The sequence below is a fragment of the Canis lupus genome, chromosome 34, assembly GCF_011100685.1.
Source record: "Canis lupus familiaris isolate Mischka breed German Shepherd chromosome 34, alternate assembly UU_Cfam_GSD_1.0, whole genome shotgun sequence".
Lineage (NCBI taxonomy): Eukaryota > Metazoa > Chordata > Mammalia > Carnivora > Canidae > Canis > Canis lupus.
The window spans coordinates 3458850-3477441 of record NC_049255.1 but is presented as its reverse complement, the minus strand read 5'-3'; the positions used below and the strand labels follow the sequence as shown (position 1 = coordinate 3477441).

The 18592-nt window shown below is 44.1% G+C and overlaps 1 protein-coding gene across 9 annotated transcripts in view; it reads right to left on the bottom strand.

Annotated features, from left to right (window-relative positions):
• CTNND2 (catenin delta 2) overlaps positions 1–18592 on the bottom strand; it is a 913511-nt gene that overhangs the window by 125383 nt on the left and 769536 nt on the right. For all 9 annotated transcript variants that reach the window (XM_038583305.1, XM_038583308.1, XM_038583306.1 and 6 more), the window contains 2 exons: positions 9051–9168; positions 3718–3903 (listed from right to left, as the gene is read on the bottom strand). In XM_038583305.1, coding sequence (XP_038439233.1) covers positions 3718–3903; positions 9051–9168 — 304 coding nt within the window. The remainder of the gene's footprint in view (positions 1–3717; positions 3904–9050; positions 9169–18592) is intronic.

The window sequence follows — 18592 nt, the reverse complement described above, 5'->3', positions numbered from 1 at the left end:
CAAGCTGACTTAATCAGCTCATGCTTTCTAAAATATTATTTTCTAAATGGTATTTGAAAAAATTACAAATGTAATGCCTGTATAAAAAGAATCACTATCTTCTGTCTTTGACGTTACTGTACTTTCTCTAGAAACACACACATACATATATACACAAATAAAAATATTAAAAAAATATATTTTATATTTGCATGTGATACACATTTTGCAAAATTGGCCAGGTTTTATCTATATTATATCTACAGCTCTCTATATATACTCCTGTTTTTCTCTTCTTTTTCTTCACTTCACTTGGTATTACATATTCTAATTACTATATGTTCTTTGAAAACTTGACTTTATTAGTAACAGAGACTCCAGGGAATGGATACCTGACCATCTTTAAAACTGTAAACCGGGATCCCTGGGTGGCGTAGCGGTTTGGTGCCAGCCTTTGGCCCAGGGCGTGATCCTAAAGACCTGGGATCGAATCCCACGTCGAGCTCCCGGTGCATGGAGCCTGCTTCTCCCTCTGCCTGTGTCTCTGCCTCTCTCTCTCTCTCTGACTATCATACATAAATAAAAATTTATAAAAAAAATAAATAAAACTGTAAACCTAGAACTTTCTGGAAGCTTCCAGGTGAGTTAAATCAGTCTGCAGTCTCTGAAGGTAACCTGCTGTTCTGGTGTTAGCAAAGACAGGGATGCTTTGTCCTAGCCAGGCCTGTGCACATTTCCATTTCTCACCTTGCTGCAACCTGTTAACCGTGATGAATTAGGGCCTTGGTTCCTCCTCTCACTTTAGACAGCTGGCTTTTAATTCCTTTAGATTATTTGGAATGGCCACCTGCTTTCCCCAAGTGCAAAGCACATTCCTCAGTGTGAAGCACATTCTCCCTGCGGGGACCCCAGGCTGGCGCAAATGCCCATCCTCCCCAGCAGGTGGCACCATCTAGATTCAGTTCTCTCCTGGGGACCACGCCCGGGGGGGGGGGGGTGGCAAGAGGATGTGAGATGCTCACCTCCCCATCTCCAGACCTTTCAGCTGTGCCTCTTATTGGTTTTCCATACAAGATGGTTTTTACTCTTGACTGTTTTCACATATACTGAACTTGACAAGACATATGAAATGACTTTCAAACAACCATAATTACTATCTGCATTTCTTCTCCCTTCCCTTATTTTCCCTTTCACAGGGGAATTTTAAAAAAGAAAACCATATCTGGGGGCATCACAATGCCAGATTTCAGGTTGTACTACTATCTGTTTACATAAAAATTTTTCATAAAATATGTTTGTATTAGAGCACAAAGGTCTTTTACAAAACATCATTGACTGAAACCACGACTTTGAAGTTTCTTTATGAATAACAATATTCTATTGTACTTTAACATGGTTGTTTCAGCAAAACTTTCTTAAAGAAATCCTTTTTGCTTCCTTAAAGAATATCGTTAAGAAAAGGATGGTACAAATGACCCTTATAAATTTTCACTTAGACTTTTGGCAAAAAGATGACAAAATTGAATTAATCTCTGCATCTTACTCAGCTTAGAAAATAGCTCATTGATGTCATAAACCATGGTTCAAAAATACAACATTCTAAGGTGGGAAGTTGCTCATCATAAGGTTCTAAGGAGTTAGCTAATAGCTTGAAAGGAGGGCTGTATTTTGGGGTGAAGTCCATGAATATTCTCTGACTTCTCTGGACCCAATCAATATCTAATCTCACCTGTTACTTGAAAGACTTCAAGCCATGTAAACACACCTTGGCAGAGTTGGAAAAAAGGTTCAGGGTTTGGGGCCAACTCTTACTGATGGGATACCAGTGACAGGTGCAGGGGTCATCAGAAGGATGTACTTCTGAATCCAAACAACAGACTGGAAAGAAAACCTTGAAATCAGAGTGAATTCAAGCTCAGTTCAAAGTTTTGTGTTTTTTAATTCATTTTTTTAAACCAAGGCTAACATGTTAATACAATTTTCCAAATCTGCCTTCTAAAGTTGCCTGGGCCCATCCCGGAGGTTCTGAGTCTATAAGTGGTGGATGAGACCAGGAGATTATGATAACTGGACAGACTGGGAAGCACCAATGCTGTTTTCAATCTTTATTATGCTCGTGCACTTTCTGGGATAAAGCAGTGAAAGGACAGAGCCCTAGGTATACAGTACAGCAGCAGGAAACCATGAGAAGGACCCATTATACCTTTGTTAGGCCATGTTTCGTTTATTTGATATTAAAAAAAGTTCAGAAATCATCATGGTCTGGGTAGTACCTGGGTAGGAAATCTGAGGTATCTGACATTATTTGGCATAATGCCTGGCATATAGCCTGCTAGTTAACCACTGCATTCACCTGATAGGAGGTTTTTAAGTGGCTGAATTAAGAAGTATGGCTCAATCCTCATAAAGGCTACTGAAATTTGAGGAGACATTGGACACAGCACTGATCCACAACAGGAGAGAATTCAGGGTTGGGAAGTTCGCCAAGTGGAAGGTCACCATCAAAAGGGTAAGCTGCATGTATCTTTTATATTATAGGTATGTTGATGCTGGAACATACATATCTAGAAGTTGCAGATGCGCCTGGAGTAGACCTCAGGGGCCTCAGACAGCAAGAGAACCAGAATCTAAAAAATACTAACATCGATACAGTCAAGTAAAATTCAGGAATTATTAAGAGTGCATTCCCCGGAATCCTTACTTCAAACAAAAGAGCTTCTATAATCCTTACTTGAAACAGAATGTTTTTGAAAATACTTTTTAAAATGATGTGAACAGATACTTTTTCATATTTATCTTGAATTAAAACCTGCTAAGAGAGAATTGTATGTTCCGCCCTGCTTGCTTAGTTGTTCACTCTTGAAGATAGTCAGATCTTGGGTCTGTATGACCCTAGCGTTGGGATATGACCACAGTGTCCAAGGAAGACTGGACGCATGACCACACCGCCCAGACCACAGTGAGATGGGACAACCTCAGTAGCAGGGGTTTCAGGCCAGCAACTACCACTTGCACTACTACCTTATGTGGGGGGCAATGGGTGAGGGGTGGAGGCTGTCTTAATTCCACCAAGGCCAAGAGTGGTTGCCTATTGGCCTTTACCTCACTGCAGGCAGCCTCCGTACAGCTGCTTGAGGTAAAGTCCATCTATTCTGAAGAGACCTCTCCAGCTGGACAGCTTTCTGAATTTATCAGAATGGTTCGTGCAGGCTAAGCTCCTAATGCATCCTGTTGGAGCACTGTGAACCTGAGCCACCAGCCCCCTATTTCTAATAAAGGCAAAAGTACATACCAAAAGGTTTCAAAACATGCAGTAAACTATGTGTTGGGTTTTCGTGCACTTCTGTTCTGCTTCCCTTCCTATACCACACCTATGGTGCATCTGCACCACCTGCAAGGCACCCCGCCTCTCCCTGGCAAGGACCTCCATCAATGTGCAGATGAACACACAGAAGAGTCATTGGCCAGGACAGACTCTACAAGCTGGGACCTCAGAGCCTGCCTGGGACTCACGAGACTCTCTTTTTCAAAAGTCCTATCTGGGCTGGCCTGCAGGACCTGGGGGGAGCCGTTTGAAGCTCTGAGCTGTGAAAGCCCCATAGGAAAATTCTGTGGATGTGTTCGTGATTGTGTCACACATTGCAAGTGCAGAGCCCCACAGCTATATATGCAGAAGAAATGTGAACGTTGTAATTAGGGACGGGCTAAGTGCGTGCAGCTGCAAGTTGCCTGTATTACCTGATCTTGGGATTTCTTTTTCTTTTTCTTCTTGCCCCAGCACCCAGAACTCTCCGCGTCTTTGCCATTGGCCTCACCGCAGAGCAGCCCGTCTAGCTCATCCGTGCCCATGTGCTGTCCCTGAGACGTTTCTGCTGCCAGCCGGTACGACAGGTTCCTTAAAATGCACACACAGTTTTCAACGGTCTGGAGAACCAAAAACAAAAAACAAAACAAAACAAAATAAAACAAAAACAAAAACAAAAACCAAACCAAACCAAAACAAAACAAAAAAACAAAAAAGGGGAAAGGAAACAAAGAGGAATGAATAAAAACCAACCGGCACTCCTTCACTCAGGAAAGCAGTAATTCCCACACCTGATTCCTTCTGGATACCTTTGGCTGCTGGTTCCTTAAGGCTCCCTTGACAGCCGCGGTGGAAAGAATTGAGAGAAACCCGAGATGGTCTTAATATCTTTCCTTATCCACAGTAGTTACTTGTATAAACACTGTCATTGTCAACAGAAGTTCACTTGTGGGAAGAGAGTCCACAACCACAAGAGGTTCCAAGTGTGGCTCATGCACACACCACCCCCACCTGGGGACTGGGGCTCACAGTCACCAAGAGTGTGGCTACTCACATTTCCATCAGCTCTGGGAAGGAAACACTGGTATTTCCCACCCATCGGGCCACTTACTGGGAGTAAAATGAGGTGAGAGATACATATAAAGTTGGGGGGGGGGTGTCCCAGGCAGCCCGAGTGCCGGGATCACTTGGGGACATAGTTTCCATTCTGTTGACTTGATTTGATGGCTGGTGCTTCTGTTTTCGTAGCGTGGGGGTGAAACAGTGCTTCAGGACACACTGTGTGCAGCTGGATACCTGGAGAGTCCTTGGTGTGTGTCTGTTGGTTGTGTGACTCAGACAGTACCCCCAACATCTCCGCAACTCAACTGCTTCCTCTGGAAGATGGTCATGACAGCACTCATGTATTAATCTCTGTAAGCTGTGACTCGGCTCAGTTAGGTTATGTGGCCAGGGGGAATGGAGGCTGCAGACCTTTAGTCAGGTAACCCACTGGGTTACCCTAGTGGGCCCACGTACCCCTGAGGGTCCTAGAAGTGAGAGAGGGTGGCACGAGAAGTGGTGTGACCTCTCACTGCTGGCTTAGAAGACGGAAGAAGGTGCCACAAGCTAAAGTTTTGTGGGCACCTCCAACCAATTCTCTCCTGAGCTTCCAGGAGGAATGCAGCCCTGGAGACACACTGATTTTAGCCCAACAAGACCCGTTTGGGACTCCTGACCTGTAAAACAGTAACAGGATAAATCTGTGTGGTTTTAAGTTACCGTGTTTGTGGCAATTTGTTATGGCAGCAATGGGAAACCAACCCCGCGCGTGTGTACTGAGCAGTGTCTGGTCCACAGTGAGCACCGTACGAGCCTTCACACCGTGAGCAGTGGTGCAGACGGCACGGCCTGCCAGTCCAGAGCATCAGACCCCGAGCCAGCCAGTCTAGGTTTCGGTCCTGCTTTGCCATTTCGTGAGCTATATATGACCTTGGGCAAAGTGCTTAATCTCTGTGTGCTTCCACTTCCTCCCATGACTCTTCCTCTGGAATATCATCACATTGAGACCAGGTTTCATACATGAATTTCAGATCAACCTTTTGACCTTTGCTTTGCATTTGATGAACAGTGGGAAGAGGAAAAATAACACTCAATTAAAAAAAAAAAAACACCCAAAACGATGATGGGGAAAACCTGTGCTAAGTTTTATTTTTAAAAGCCTGCCACTTTGGCCCTGGCTGCCCAGGCACCTGCTGTGTGCACCAGCATTTGAGCCAGGGAACATGGTTCCATTCCACAGATGAAGGGGATGAGACCTGAAGCTGGTGGGGATGCCCAGCAGACCGGGCCACTTCTCTCTGGTCCTGGGCCAGACCTGCGAGGGGCAGGGCCCCACCATTCCCCTCCCAAGTGGGAATCTGGGAAAACCTGCGCACGTGTCCTTAACTGGGGGCATGACAATCAACCAGGAAAAATGGTTTTCTGGGTCTATCTCTGGAGCCTTTGCCATTCCAGACCTTTCTTGTCAGCTTTTCAAGGTTTCATGGCTGCTAATCCCACAGGCTTTGAGTCAACTTGATTTCCTATTTCAAGCATCCTCTCTGCATCAAAAAAGGAACAGGCATGAAAGCAGGTAAACACAGGACGATGCATGAAAGAGAGAAAGTCTCTCCCTGAAAGGGAAATGTTATGGCATAAGTCAGAACGATTTTTAAATCAGCTCAAACTGATTTTTCTTACATCAAAGGCCTGGGAGAATCAACTTCTTTCTCATCCTGCTGTTCATCTTCCCTGGGGGCATCTCCGTGCCTCTGTTTAACAAATGACTGCTGGGGAACACATCCACAGCAGTTTCCAGAAATGCTTTATAATCTACCTGTGGCTGGGGGATGTTCTGGGAGAAGGTAGGGGTGGGGGGATAGAGCAGGGTTGGCGGAGGAGGGGGTGCAGAGGGAAGGAGGGGTGGCCCAGGGTCCAGGGACTGACCTCATCTCTCTAGCTCAGCGTGGTGTGGGAGGGTCACCCATTCAGGCCCTTCCCTTGAAGGAAGTGGGAAAGAGGGTAGGAAAAAAAAAAAGGCTGCTACTGCTCTTCTTTGGGACGCCACCAGGAGGCATGTGGCAGCTGGTGGCTCTGCTTTTGACATCCATTGCTGTCAACGGCGCTTTTAGCAGTTCCTCTTGGCCACCAGGGTCATTTTGACTCTTTATTTTCTATTAGAAAGGGCTAATTTGGAAGTTGTCTGTAGGCTGCTCTACCATATGTTACCCATTCAACAAACTGTCCCAATTACAGGAGCTGAGCTGAGAGCTTGCATGGATTCCAGGCTCTTTTATTCACTAACTTTGCTGGTCTTAAAGAGAATGTGGACCCATTCCCCCCTCTATCTTGTCCTTGGGAGAGCTCAGAGGTGACCACGCAGAGGGCCACGTGGGACACTGTGGGACAATAATACATTAAAGCTCATGGCACATTCTGGCCGGCCAAGCACTGCTAAGTAACCCTTGGCGTCTGATCCTTTCAGAAGCTCTGACCGTCCTCCCAGTCCTGAAGTTGGGGTATTCAGGTATAGTCCTTAGTGAGCAGGAGGTTGAGGTGGCACATCTACCCAAGCGTGGTGCCCTTGCTGCTTCATCAGAAATAGCCACGTCTTCTGATTGCTGCCCTCAACACTTCCATTGATTCCAGGTTCCTCTTCTGAATAAAATGTGGACATCCCCCCCCCCCCCAGGGGGGACCACCTAGGGGTTTCAGGAATCTAGCCACCGGCCACATCAGGAAGAAAGTGTGGGGCCTCACAGCACTTTGTTTTGGGGCTATCCTGCTAATGGCTACCTTCCTACCAGTGTTGACATGGGCACTTGGCCAAGGCAAGAGGCTGTGGACTCTTATTTTCTTTTCAACTGTAAGGCCCAGACAGTATAAAGCTCTTTTTGTATCCATTATAGTAGGAGGCTTAGTGCCCGGATGTTGTAGTCCTTACTGTTCTGAATGCTGAGATCCTCGCACCACAGGCTCCGTGAATTACCTCCAGCAGCTCTTTTAAAAATCGATCATCCGTTGTATTAACAGACATCTATAAATACTCAAGATATCTTGACTGATCATTGTTGTAGGGACTTATTTTCCTATCAATGATATTAAAAGTTCTAAAATGGCCATTAAGGGTGTTTACATGAGGGGTTGATTAAATCTTTAGCACATCATAGTGCCTTCGAAATTGGTAACACTTGCAGAGTAAACTAATGATGCCTGTGTAACTCAGTGGTGGTGATGAGATGATAAACCACGTTTATAGCCGCAGCAAACTAATACTCAAGAGGGCTGGAGTTCCAGAAGGTATCACACATCTACAACTATGGGGAGAAGGGCTTGGGTATGAGCAATTGTCTCAGTTTCTTAGCTGTTCCACTGTGTAGTCAAGGTGGAGAACTGTTACGTCATTCTCCATGCCAGCTGATAGCTAAGAGGAAAAAAGCAGTCTTACTTGTTCTTCATCTGATTTTACAACTAAATAACATTTCATCGGATTCCTCAGAGCTGTCTCTCTAATCTACTATGGTGGGTTCTCAGTATAGGACACACATCAAATCACCCGATAAACTTTTAAAGGAACACAAATCTGAGACCAGAGATGGACATTCAGAGTCCAAGGGCTGTGATGAGATCCGGGCACATGGCCGTGGTTTACAACCAGGACCAATTCTGCTCCCTTGGGCGACACTGGGCAATGTTTGGGGACATTTTTGTTTGTCACAACCGGGAAGGGAGATGCTATTGGTATGTAGTGGGGAGAGCCCAGGGATGCTGCCCGACATCTACAATGCACAGGACGTCCCCCCAGCACAGAATAACTTGGCCCAAAATGTCAGTCATGTGGCTTTGGAGAAATTCTCATTAAGATCTCATGTTTATCACATGGGTCACTTAAAAAGCATCAGTAAAGTCTGTGTTTATATCGGGATATTATTACTTGACAACTTTACATTTAGACTGAATCAAAACTAATCAAGAAACAAATTAAGGCAAAACAAAATACCTCCACCACTGGCAAAGCTCACCCAATTCTATTCTGGTTTGTGAACTCAGACACTGACTGGACTCTGAGGATTAACGTATGGCCAGTCCTGTTTATTCAGATTTGGACAGAGGTTCTTCAGTCTTCATGAGACATTTTTTTTAAAGATTTTATTTATTCATGAGAGGCAGAGAGAGAGAGAGAGAGAGAGAGAGAGGCAGAGACACAGGCAGAGGGAGAAGCAGGCTCCATGCACCGGGAGCCTGACGTGGGATTCGATCCCGGGTCTCCAGTATCGCACCCTGGGCCAAAGGCAGGTGCCAAACCGCTGAGCCACCCAGGGATCCCCATAAGACATTTTTAAAATGGCATTTGCTACAATTAACATTTGAAAAAAATTAATGTGCAAGAATATAGAATTATTCAAAGCTCAGGTAGTTTTAATATTTCTCTTTCTTTTGAAAGCATATTTTATAAACTAAGGCTGGAAACTTGTGGGTAATGTGGTATGTAAAAGTTTATACACTCATCTGGTCTGAGTAACTTAAAACAATCCACATTTTTATTATTAATCGAGACTTAGGTGTCTAGTTCTAGGCTAGGATTAGAAATGCATCTAGAAAATGTTGGATTCCTATGGGGAGACAAGAGATATTGCAGAGTGAAGGTATTAAGCAAAGCATTAGCTCTCTGCTGCTGTTAGCCATTGCTTAGTCCCCTGGGCATCTTTATTCACTGAGATGTTTAATCTATGCAAACACAACCAACCTTGCTATCGATCTCACTGCTCCCCAGCGCGGACTGGATCACGTAGAGCAGAGCATCTGTGAGCCCGTCACATTCCCGCATCCTCCTGCGAGCCTCCTCTCCGGCTGAACTAACATTCCTGCAAAGCAAAACAGTGGTGCATCAGCTACCTCCGTGGTGGTCCCCACAAAAACCTTCTTCTGAGCCTGCTTCCAGAACGTTTACCAAGAACACAGTTTGACCAAGTAGGGATGGCTTCACCAAATGCATCCCAGAACCAGCTGGGCCACAGGTATTTGCCATACAACTTGCGAAACAGAGATAGAGATTTCCAAACGTGTGATCTGTGGAGGTCCGCCGGGGATGGAGACTCCCAGAAAGTCTTCGAGGTTTGCTTCCTTGACAGTTGAAGAGGGAACCAGAAGCTTCGAGAAATTTGAAAGAATGTTTTTCAGAGACAGAGCTTCCAACTTACTGAAATATTTTAGTGATCTAATTCCACCTGCCTCAAAAATATGCCTATCTTGGTCCCACCAGAAGTAAACTTCTGGAAATTTATTCTCAGAACATAGGGAAGGGTTTCTGTGAAAATGTAGTCATTGGGGTGCCCATGGCACCTTTTATGGGCAGGAGTGGCTCAAGCTCCTTCTTGTACCAGCGCATGCTGAACTTAAGCCAACGGCAGGGGATGCCTCTCCTCAGGGGACATGGAGCTGGGAAGCAGAGACCTTCTACCCCTACAGAAGACATAAGACAAGCCTAGTCAAGGGTGAATCTTTGGGGTTCCTTTAGTGACCCCATCACTTGAGAGTATGTTTTTTCTCTCCTACCAAGGGTTAGGATTTGGTTCAGGTAAAGAACTTGTACAGCAACTCATGGAAGATACAGCCTGTTGGAGGGATGCTGGAAGTGAGTGAAGAGAAGGTATAAGGGGCTGAAGGATTTTAGAGACCATGAGGAAGAGTGATCTCTCGAGAATGATCTCGGTAGGACAATGGCTCTCATGCTTGGCTAGTAGCAGAATCATCTGGAGGAGATTGCTCAGTCCCATTTTGGGCTCTTGGGCGGAGTTGGGTAACTTCATAATCGATGTTGCTGAAGTTGAGAACTACCACTCTGATTCTGGCTCTAGGGAGAGGGTTCGGTCGGGGAGGGCAGCACTCTGGGCTGACTGCTAGGCGCTACCACATGGCAAACCCAAGAATCTGTGGCCCTGGGCAGAGGCTGCGGGAGACACTGGATAGACTGAGTCTCGCGCCCACACTGCAATTGGCACAGGTAGTCCCATTTCATTTTCAAAATGTCCTCCAAGGTTACATTTCATTCTATTTTACAGATGAGGACATTGAGGCGCAGAGGCTGCCCATGGCCACCAAGGCAGTGAGTAGAGCAGCTGGAACAGAACCAGGTCTCTGAACGAGAGGAAAGCAAGGCCTTCAGGCTTGATGTGCAATACAGACACACCACTATTTTTTAGGAATTAAAGTAGGCCTAACACTAAAATGTTACAGAACCTAAATGTTCTCTTCGATTATCTAGAAGGTTCTGTAGGATGTGTTTACATAGGATCTCTCTGCATTTTAATGTAAGATTGGGAAAGGTTATTCAATTCAAATTAGTATTTTGGCATTTGCCGATCTTAAAATATAAACAAAATTTCTCAGTTCCTTAGATAATATAACTGGGCAAATATTGACGGGTATTTTTATATAAAGTGCTATGACTCCCCCTTGGGGTGACTGACCCTCATTTCTGACAGGATCTTGGGAGGGAGGAAGAACCAGCTTTCTGCAGGAAGTAGCTGTGAGAGCTGTGCCGGTCTTATTCTAAACTGGAAGGACTGCCTTTGTGAGGGAGCATTTTTAGACCATTCCTCCTTGAAACGATTTTCACCAGGTCGAGCTTTGAGGCAGTTAGAGTAATAGGCTTCTCAAAAATTCCAATCATATCGCTTTGGCCAGAAGAATGCTGGATGGCAATGTCTGCCTGTATGTTTTAAATCTTGCCTCTATACTTTGAAGAGGTCATATTTCCAAAGACAAAATAAGGAATAGCTATTCTTTAGAAATCATCTAATAATCTTGATTGAATTGTCAGTTTACATGTTATTTGGTAATTTCTGCTTAGGTTAAGATCTACGATCTTTTTATCTAATTGATAAAAAATGAAGTAATTTATTTTTATTTCTTACAATTAAAAGGTATAAAATCTCTACAGTCTCTTTTGTTCCAATGTAACTCGTTAAACTGCCTTAGAGGTAGCTCTGTACACCCTAGTCTGAAATCCTCTGCCCTCCTCCCTGGCTGATGAATGTTCAGTCTTTTTCTTGAGTAGCTTTATAATGAGGATGCATTCTGATTCACAAATACACTTCAAAGTGATCAGTCTATTTTCATTGGTAATCAATGAATGAGCAGGGCAACCATGAAAAAGACCAGGAATTAACAACTTTGTCAACATTACAAGTTGTGAATATTAATCTAAGCAGTATTCTTTACTCTGTTTGATTGTAGTCTAGTTTCCTCCAAAATTAAAGTTATTAACTGGCTGCTATATTACAAAGTGCAAGATATTGAGGGATGCCCAACTGGTTCAGTGGATAGAGCATGCAACTCAATCTTGGGAGTTGTGAGTTCAAGCCCCACATTGGGTAAAGGATTACTTAAAAATAAAATCTTTTAAACATGTGTAAGATACTGAGAGACAAGAAAGACTAATAAGTTAAGGTCCCTGTAGAGAAGGAGAAATGAATGGGACACACACACCTATACACACATATGCATGTAAATACACACATACACACACCCCTATGATACAGAGTGGAAGAAGGAGTTATCATAGCATCTGCAGGTATGATGATACCCAATATATATTTTTAAACAGACTGAGATGTGCAGAAGTCTCTTAATCAATGGATAATGGTGTTCTCCAAATCTTTGGGGTTGGGTTCACTTTTAAGCAACTCCTCCTGAATGAGGAAGTATATCAGAAGAGTACCCTGGGTTTTTCACTCTGGAGGAGACAGAGTGTCCTCTTTCTTCTTGTCCCCCACAAGACAAAATCTACTATATTATTCATGCTTTACTATTTAAAAATAAAAAAACCAACAACTGTGTGTTTTGGTCACTATAACAATTAATTGAATTTACAGTCTAAGTAAGTGACAATGAACCAGTGTTCAGCCTACAAAGTCCCTCTCTCCTGTTACACTTAAAACCATCTTCTGCTCATGTTGACAGAGGTGATTTTCATGTCTGACAAGAAACTGGTGCAGCAAAATTTTATGCCTAAACATAACATTAAAGCAAATACTTACAGAGTATTTGTATAAAGCACAGAAGACGGTACAATAGCTCTGCCTTAGAAATCATCTAATAATCTTGATTGAATTGTCAGTTTACATGTTATTTGGTAATTTCTGCTTAGGTTAAGATCTACGATCTTTTTATCTAATTGATAAAAAATGAAGTAATTTATTTTTATTTCTTACAATTAAAAGGTATAAAATCTCTTACAGTCTCTTTTGTTCCAGTGTAACTCGTTAAACTGCTTTATTTTCCCTATCTTCAGTGCTGTTTGACATCCTGTTTCTCTGAGCTTCCATCACTCACTGAGCTTATTTAAAACAAATTCAATATACAGAGCTCTCCTAGGATCCTAAGTGGTTCTTGTACTGCACATGCAAAGGAATGAATGCAGCATTTCACAAGAAAGACCTCATTTCATGTGTCTCTACTTCACATGGCCAGGATATGGAGAGTGAAACTGTAGAGAAAACCAATGGATGAGGTTTTCAGCAATTAACAATTTGAAATTGGCCTCTCTCTTCTCAGTATTGCCTTTGCTCTTTGAATCTCTTACTGTTCACCACTGACTTTGGATTAGTTCCATGCTGCACTGGAACCTTCCGAAGGGTAGAAGTCATGTCCTTGTTGTTTGTATCCCCAGCATGATACAACCCTCAGTGCAAGTTGGTTATTACATGTGCATTCGGTTCTTCCATTGGACTGGAATTCATGTGACTGATTTATCTCTGTGCTCCATACTCACTGGATAGTATCAGATATCTGTTAGATCAAGAATCAGGTTTCTTATACTATAGCTTGTGCTCTGTCACTATAACCCCCTTCCTGGATTATTCAGGTCACTCTCAATTTGGGAAGAAAGGAGAAAAAAAAATCCCAACTGAACATAGTGTATGATATCTCAAAGTAATATCATACTTCACACTAAACAAGTTTGAGATCAAAGCTTTCTTCTGGTTGATATTATTGTTCATACATGCTGAATAACTGAAGGGCATTCACAGTTTTGCCGCCTGGAGCCAATCGGGTATTCCTGAGCCATAGCCACCTTCACCCCAGGCTGGTAGGCTCAGTTTCTCTTTTTGTGCTCCCTGTTACCTCCTTTCCTCTCTACACCCCCTGCTCCTTGGCCTTTATAGTCTACCCCTCCCTGGGGTCATCTCCTACCAGGTCCACCCTCATCACCTTGAGCCCTGGGTCCTTCCTGCACATCTGTGAGCTGGGGCTCACTGGGCTGCTTTGTCTCATCTCACCAGCAGAGCCCAGATGTTGGGTCTCTGGGGACCTGAGCTGAGTTTCTGAGACTATACACCAGTGTGAGGAGTGGGGCTGGGATTGCCAGAGTCTTCAGACAGCAGAGCTTAGACTGTTCCAAGAAATACAGGTGGTCCCAAGCCAAAGCTGAAATACAAAGCCACACACTCTGTAGGCTTTGATGCCAACGCAGCAGGGCAGGCAGAGGGAGAGGCAGAAACCATAATGGTTGATAGCACAGAGTAGACAGGAGTGCTGGACCTGGGTCTGGGGATACCAGGGACTCCCAGGGTCTCGAGCCTCCATATACTCAACCACAGATAAGGAGAATCTGTCTGTGGATCTGAGGCTGTGCTGACCCCTCACCCTGCAATGCTGTTGCTTCTGCGTCTAGGCCCACTGTCTCTGAGCAATCACACTGCTGAGGCTAGCTCAGACCTCTGCCTTGTCCCCTTCACTCCCTCTTTTGTTGCTCCAGGGACAAGCTTTTAGGGCACCTGTAACACCTGATGTTTGAGTCTGGGCCCTCCATGATGTGGGGAGGGGTGGGTACCACCATCTTATTTTGCTGTCATTATCCTGGTTCCACGCTGGATGGCACTTAGTAGGAACTCAGTGAGTAATAATTAAATGCAATGGTGCGTGACTGCAAGCCTGCCTTCTCCTGGACCAGTGGCTCTTACCTGGAACCATGCTGCTACCAGGGAACATATGCCAATGTCTCAGTGTCTGGCAGAGGAAGGGGGTGATACTGGTATCCAGTATGGAGGCAGCCAGAGCTGCTGGGTGGAGTGGAGGCAGCCAGAGCTGCTGCTAAACATCTTACAGTGTTCAGGACAGGCCTCCGCAACAATGCCATGTGTGGAGGCTGAGAAGCCCACTCTAGTTAGCTGGGCTCCTTGAGGGTCTAATTTGTAGGTATATTTCCTAACACCAGAACTCTGTGTAGCCCAGATGTTTTCAAATCTCCACTGCATCTAAATCATTTCTGCAACTTGATCAAAATGGAGAGGCCCAGGCCCTTATTCTACTCACTGTGTCTTCTTAGCTCCCTGGGTGATGCTGTACACACCAGAGTGTGAGAACCACTCCCTTAGTAGGAAATCTAACAGCAGGAAATTGAAATACTTAATAAATGACCATGTAATTGTCATTTACATCATAATTGAGCTACATGTTACATAAAATCTTAAAGATACTCAGCTTCTTCTTCTTAATGGGTGGGGGCATCATGGCCCCACATACAACAATGATTTATTTATTTATTTATTTATTTATTTATTTATTTATTTATTTATATTTAAAGTCAATTAATTAACCTATAGTGTATTATTAGTTTCAAAGGTAATTTAGTGATTCATCAACTGAATGGCACATTCATGTAACACCCAGTGCTCATTCCATCACGTGCCTTCCTTAATGCCCATCACCCAAGTTATCCCATCCTTCCACCCTTCTCCCTTCCAGCAATGATATATTTAGACTGATTGCCATAGGCTCCCAACATGGAACCTGTGAAAATCTTGCAGCTACACTAAGTTTTTGAGGGAAATCTAAGCAAAACACAAATGTGCATCATCTCAACTTCCTGACCATGTGATTTCCAATAAAATTTGTAACTTGCCATAAATTACCTGATCTGAATAAGCTTGGGAATGGGAAATGGTACTGATCATACTCAAGCCACTCTCCTGCAAAGTAGGTTTGCTTTTGCTTTAGTTAAAAACATTCCATTTTAAAGAGATCCATCTATCCACCAATCTAAATCAAAAGTAGAGAAGTTTTTTTGTAAGGAACCAGAGAGTATATATTCCAAATTTGGGAACCCCACAGGTCTCTGTACTTTCTCCTCTTCCTTAACAACCTTTTAAAAAATGTAAAGCCCAGTATTATCTGCAGCCATACAAAAACAGGTCATGGGTGGGATTTGGCTCATGGGCCATAGTTTTCCAATGCGTGACTTAGATTCTCATCTGAAGCCTATTTGTGGGATTCAGGAGGAGTCTCTGAACCCGATATTATGCTCAAAATTTCATATATATATGTTATGTGCATGTTTTTTCTGTGATAAAGGAATAGAACTTTCATAGTATTCTGAGGCTGGGACCCCTAAAAAGTTTAAGAACCTCTAATTAAAATCAGCAGTGCCCTTGGTCTGAACACTGCTCTCCTAAATCCAGAGCTTGGGCTTCAGGATTCAGATGCATTTGTCACCATGGGTAAACAGCAACTATGCCTTGTTCTTTCCCTACAAAAAGCCTTGGGAAAGCTTGCCTGTAGGTTCCAAAATCATTGACCAAAAAACCCTGAATCTCTTCCTCCATGTGGGAAATCCAAGCATGCAGGGTTGGGGAGGAAGGGCTCTTCTGCCCCCAAGCTGGGTCAACATAGTGACAGCTGTCCAGCCAGATCCTCTCACTCTAGGTCAGTAGCTACAGAGTCCATGGGGCAGTGTGAGCCCTGCCAAGTCGGTCTGTCTCCCTCTTCTTCACTCAGAGGAGCCACCACCATAGAAACCATTAGGGCTCATCCTCTTAATCTGTAGCTTCTCTGCAGAAATGGAGAGCTTATTCCCTTCTTAGTATTAAAAAACTTCAACAAAGATGGGTTATCTTGTGCACCTGCCATGGTCTTGTACTTAGGTATGAAGGCACATGCCTTGCCTTGGTCTAGACATCTGAAATGTGCTGATGGGGATGTCTAATGTCACCAGATCGTGTGGTGACACAGCCCACTACTCAGGGCCTGGCATGGATTTTTCACAGTTAACTGTTAACTCCTCCAGCTGCTTCTCACCCAGAGACTCCCATCCAAGAGGGAGAGAGACATGCGTTGAGGCGGGGGTGGGGTGGGGGGTGGTCTGCTGCACTGCATGGATGGCAAGCATCCAGAGAAGACAAGGGGATGAAGATAGGAAAGAGTGGAAGGTTTCACAGGGACAATGATAACCTCATCGTTTACATCTTCATCACTAATTTCCAAAAAACCTGAAACCATTTGTAAAGTATCCAAACAATGGGAAAAATATATGAGTAACAGTGAACACTCTCACTCTTTTCTTCCCCTCTCCTTTCTCTGTCCAAGGGGCTCATTGTGGCTATGGGATGTTTACCATTCAAGATTATTTTCTACTCATACAAACAAATGGTGTAAATATGGTTTTGCTTTTTTGACATAGTAGTTAATCATGCTCTTTGCTTGATTTTACCCTTTTTTTCTTTTTTAAGAGAGAGAGAGAGAGTGAGTGGTGGGTGGTGTACGGGCAGAGGGAGAGGGAGACTCTCAAGGAGACTCCATGCTCACTGTGGAGCCTGACACAGGGCTTGATCTCATGATCCTGAGATCATGACCTGAGCTGAAACCAAGAGTCCTTTTTGACATCCAGCTGCTGAGCAGCCCAGCCAGGCTGCTCTGAGTGCCAGGAAGCAGACCACCAGAGGTTTTCCTGCCTACTGTGGCTCTGTAGGAACGTGCAGGTAAATGTGTGTGACATTTGACCAATAACCAATAGGGAACCAAAGCAAGATTCCCCTCACTTGCCTGGTGAATTCAAGTCTTTCGAGAGGCTTTTCCAATGGCTTTCTCTGACATCTCGCCCAGAGTGCAGAGCCGACGATGACAGTAGATAAGTCCCTGGCTTTGAAACATACTGGAGTTTGCTAGGCTGATTTCCAAGCTGCTTTGAACAAGTGCTCTATTTTATTTTTCGTTTCTCCCCTCCTTGAACTGGCATGTCTATAATTATTATCCTATGCCTGTCCCATCAGTGTTGTTAGGAACAGATAATCCATTTCTTTGGTATTAATAGCCACACAAGATGTTAATGTCCTAACGCCTGGAACTTGTGAATACGTTACTTTACACGGAAAAAAGGACTTTGCAGAGGGAATTAAGGTTATGGACTTTATAATAGGGTGATTGCCCTGTGGACCCAATGAACATTAGAAGCAGGGAGCATTCTCTGGGTGGAGTCAGTGAGATGCAGTAGAAGGGAAGGTCAGAGACATCTCAGGCATGTGGATCAACTCCTCATCGCTGGTTCGGATATTGAGAGGGCCACATGCAAGGTTGAGAGAGAGGCTGCTAGCTCTCAGCGGCAGACAGCAAGGAAACAGAGACCTCGGTCCTCCAGCCCCAAGGGATTGGATTCTAGCCACAACCTATAGAAGATTGGAAAAGTCTTCTCCCAACACAATCCTGCTAACACCTTGATTTTAAACTGGTAAGAACTGTGTGAGACTTCTAACTCACAGAAACTGTAGGATAATAAATCTGTGTTGTCCCAAGTCACTAAGTTTGTGGTAATTTGTTATAGCAGCAGTAGGAAACGAGTACAGAGCCTTCCGCTTGTTTTACTCAAGGGTAAATTAAAATCTTCTTGACACCCCGTGTACCTGTTTCACACCACCCTTTCCCTGCAAAACTGCTTATCTGCAGTGGACTCATGCAAGTTTCAGGAAGATATTTCTAGATGACCAAATAATTGAATTGTTTTGATCAAGACCAAAGTGCCACCTATTTAGGAAAATCAAAATTCTTCCTTGGGGGCATGTGTGTAGGGACCAGGGTGAGGTGGTGGCATAAAAAGCCTCTGCCCTCAACTACACAAGGCCAGGTGATGTTCCAGCTACTTCAGAGCAGGCTAAAGCACAAGAAACACTGTGTGATGTGATGATGATGCACTTTTTGAGGCAAAAGTACATTGCTTTAATTTGTTTTGCCTTATCCCCAATCTGATTAGCCACAAGAGAGCTACCAGATATGTGGGCGTCAGCTTGCATCAGACTGCTCTCCTGCTTGGTTGATACCTTCTACGTCTGTCAGTCGTCTCACTCTAGAAGAGGCTCCCGAAAACCTGAGTCTCACAGCTTCCACTGAACAGAGAGTGTCGTGGTTGGTGTTCTATTCTGGGGCGATAATGAGCACGCTGGATTTTAAGGGAGAGAAATGGGCGATGTCCTAGCTCTGCTTGAGTGAAGTCTGTAGTGGAGACTCATTATTCTA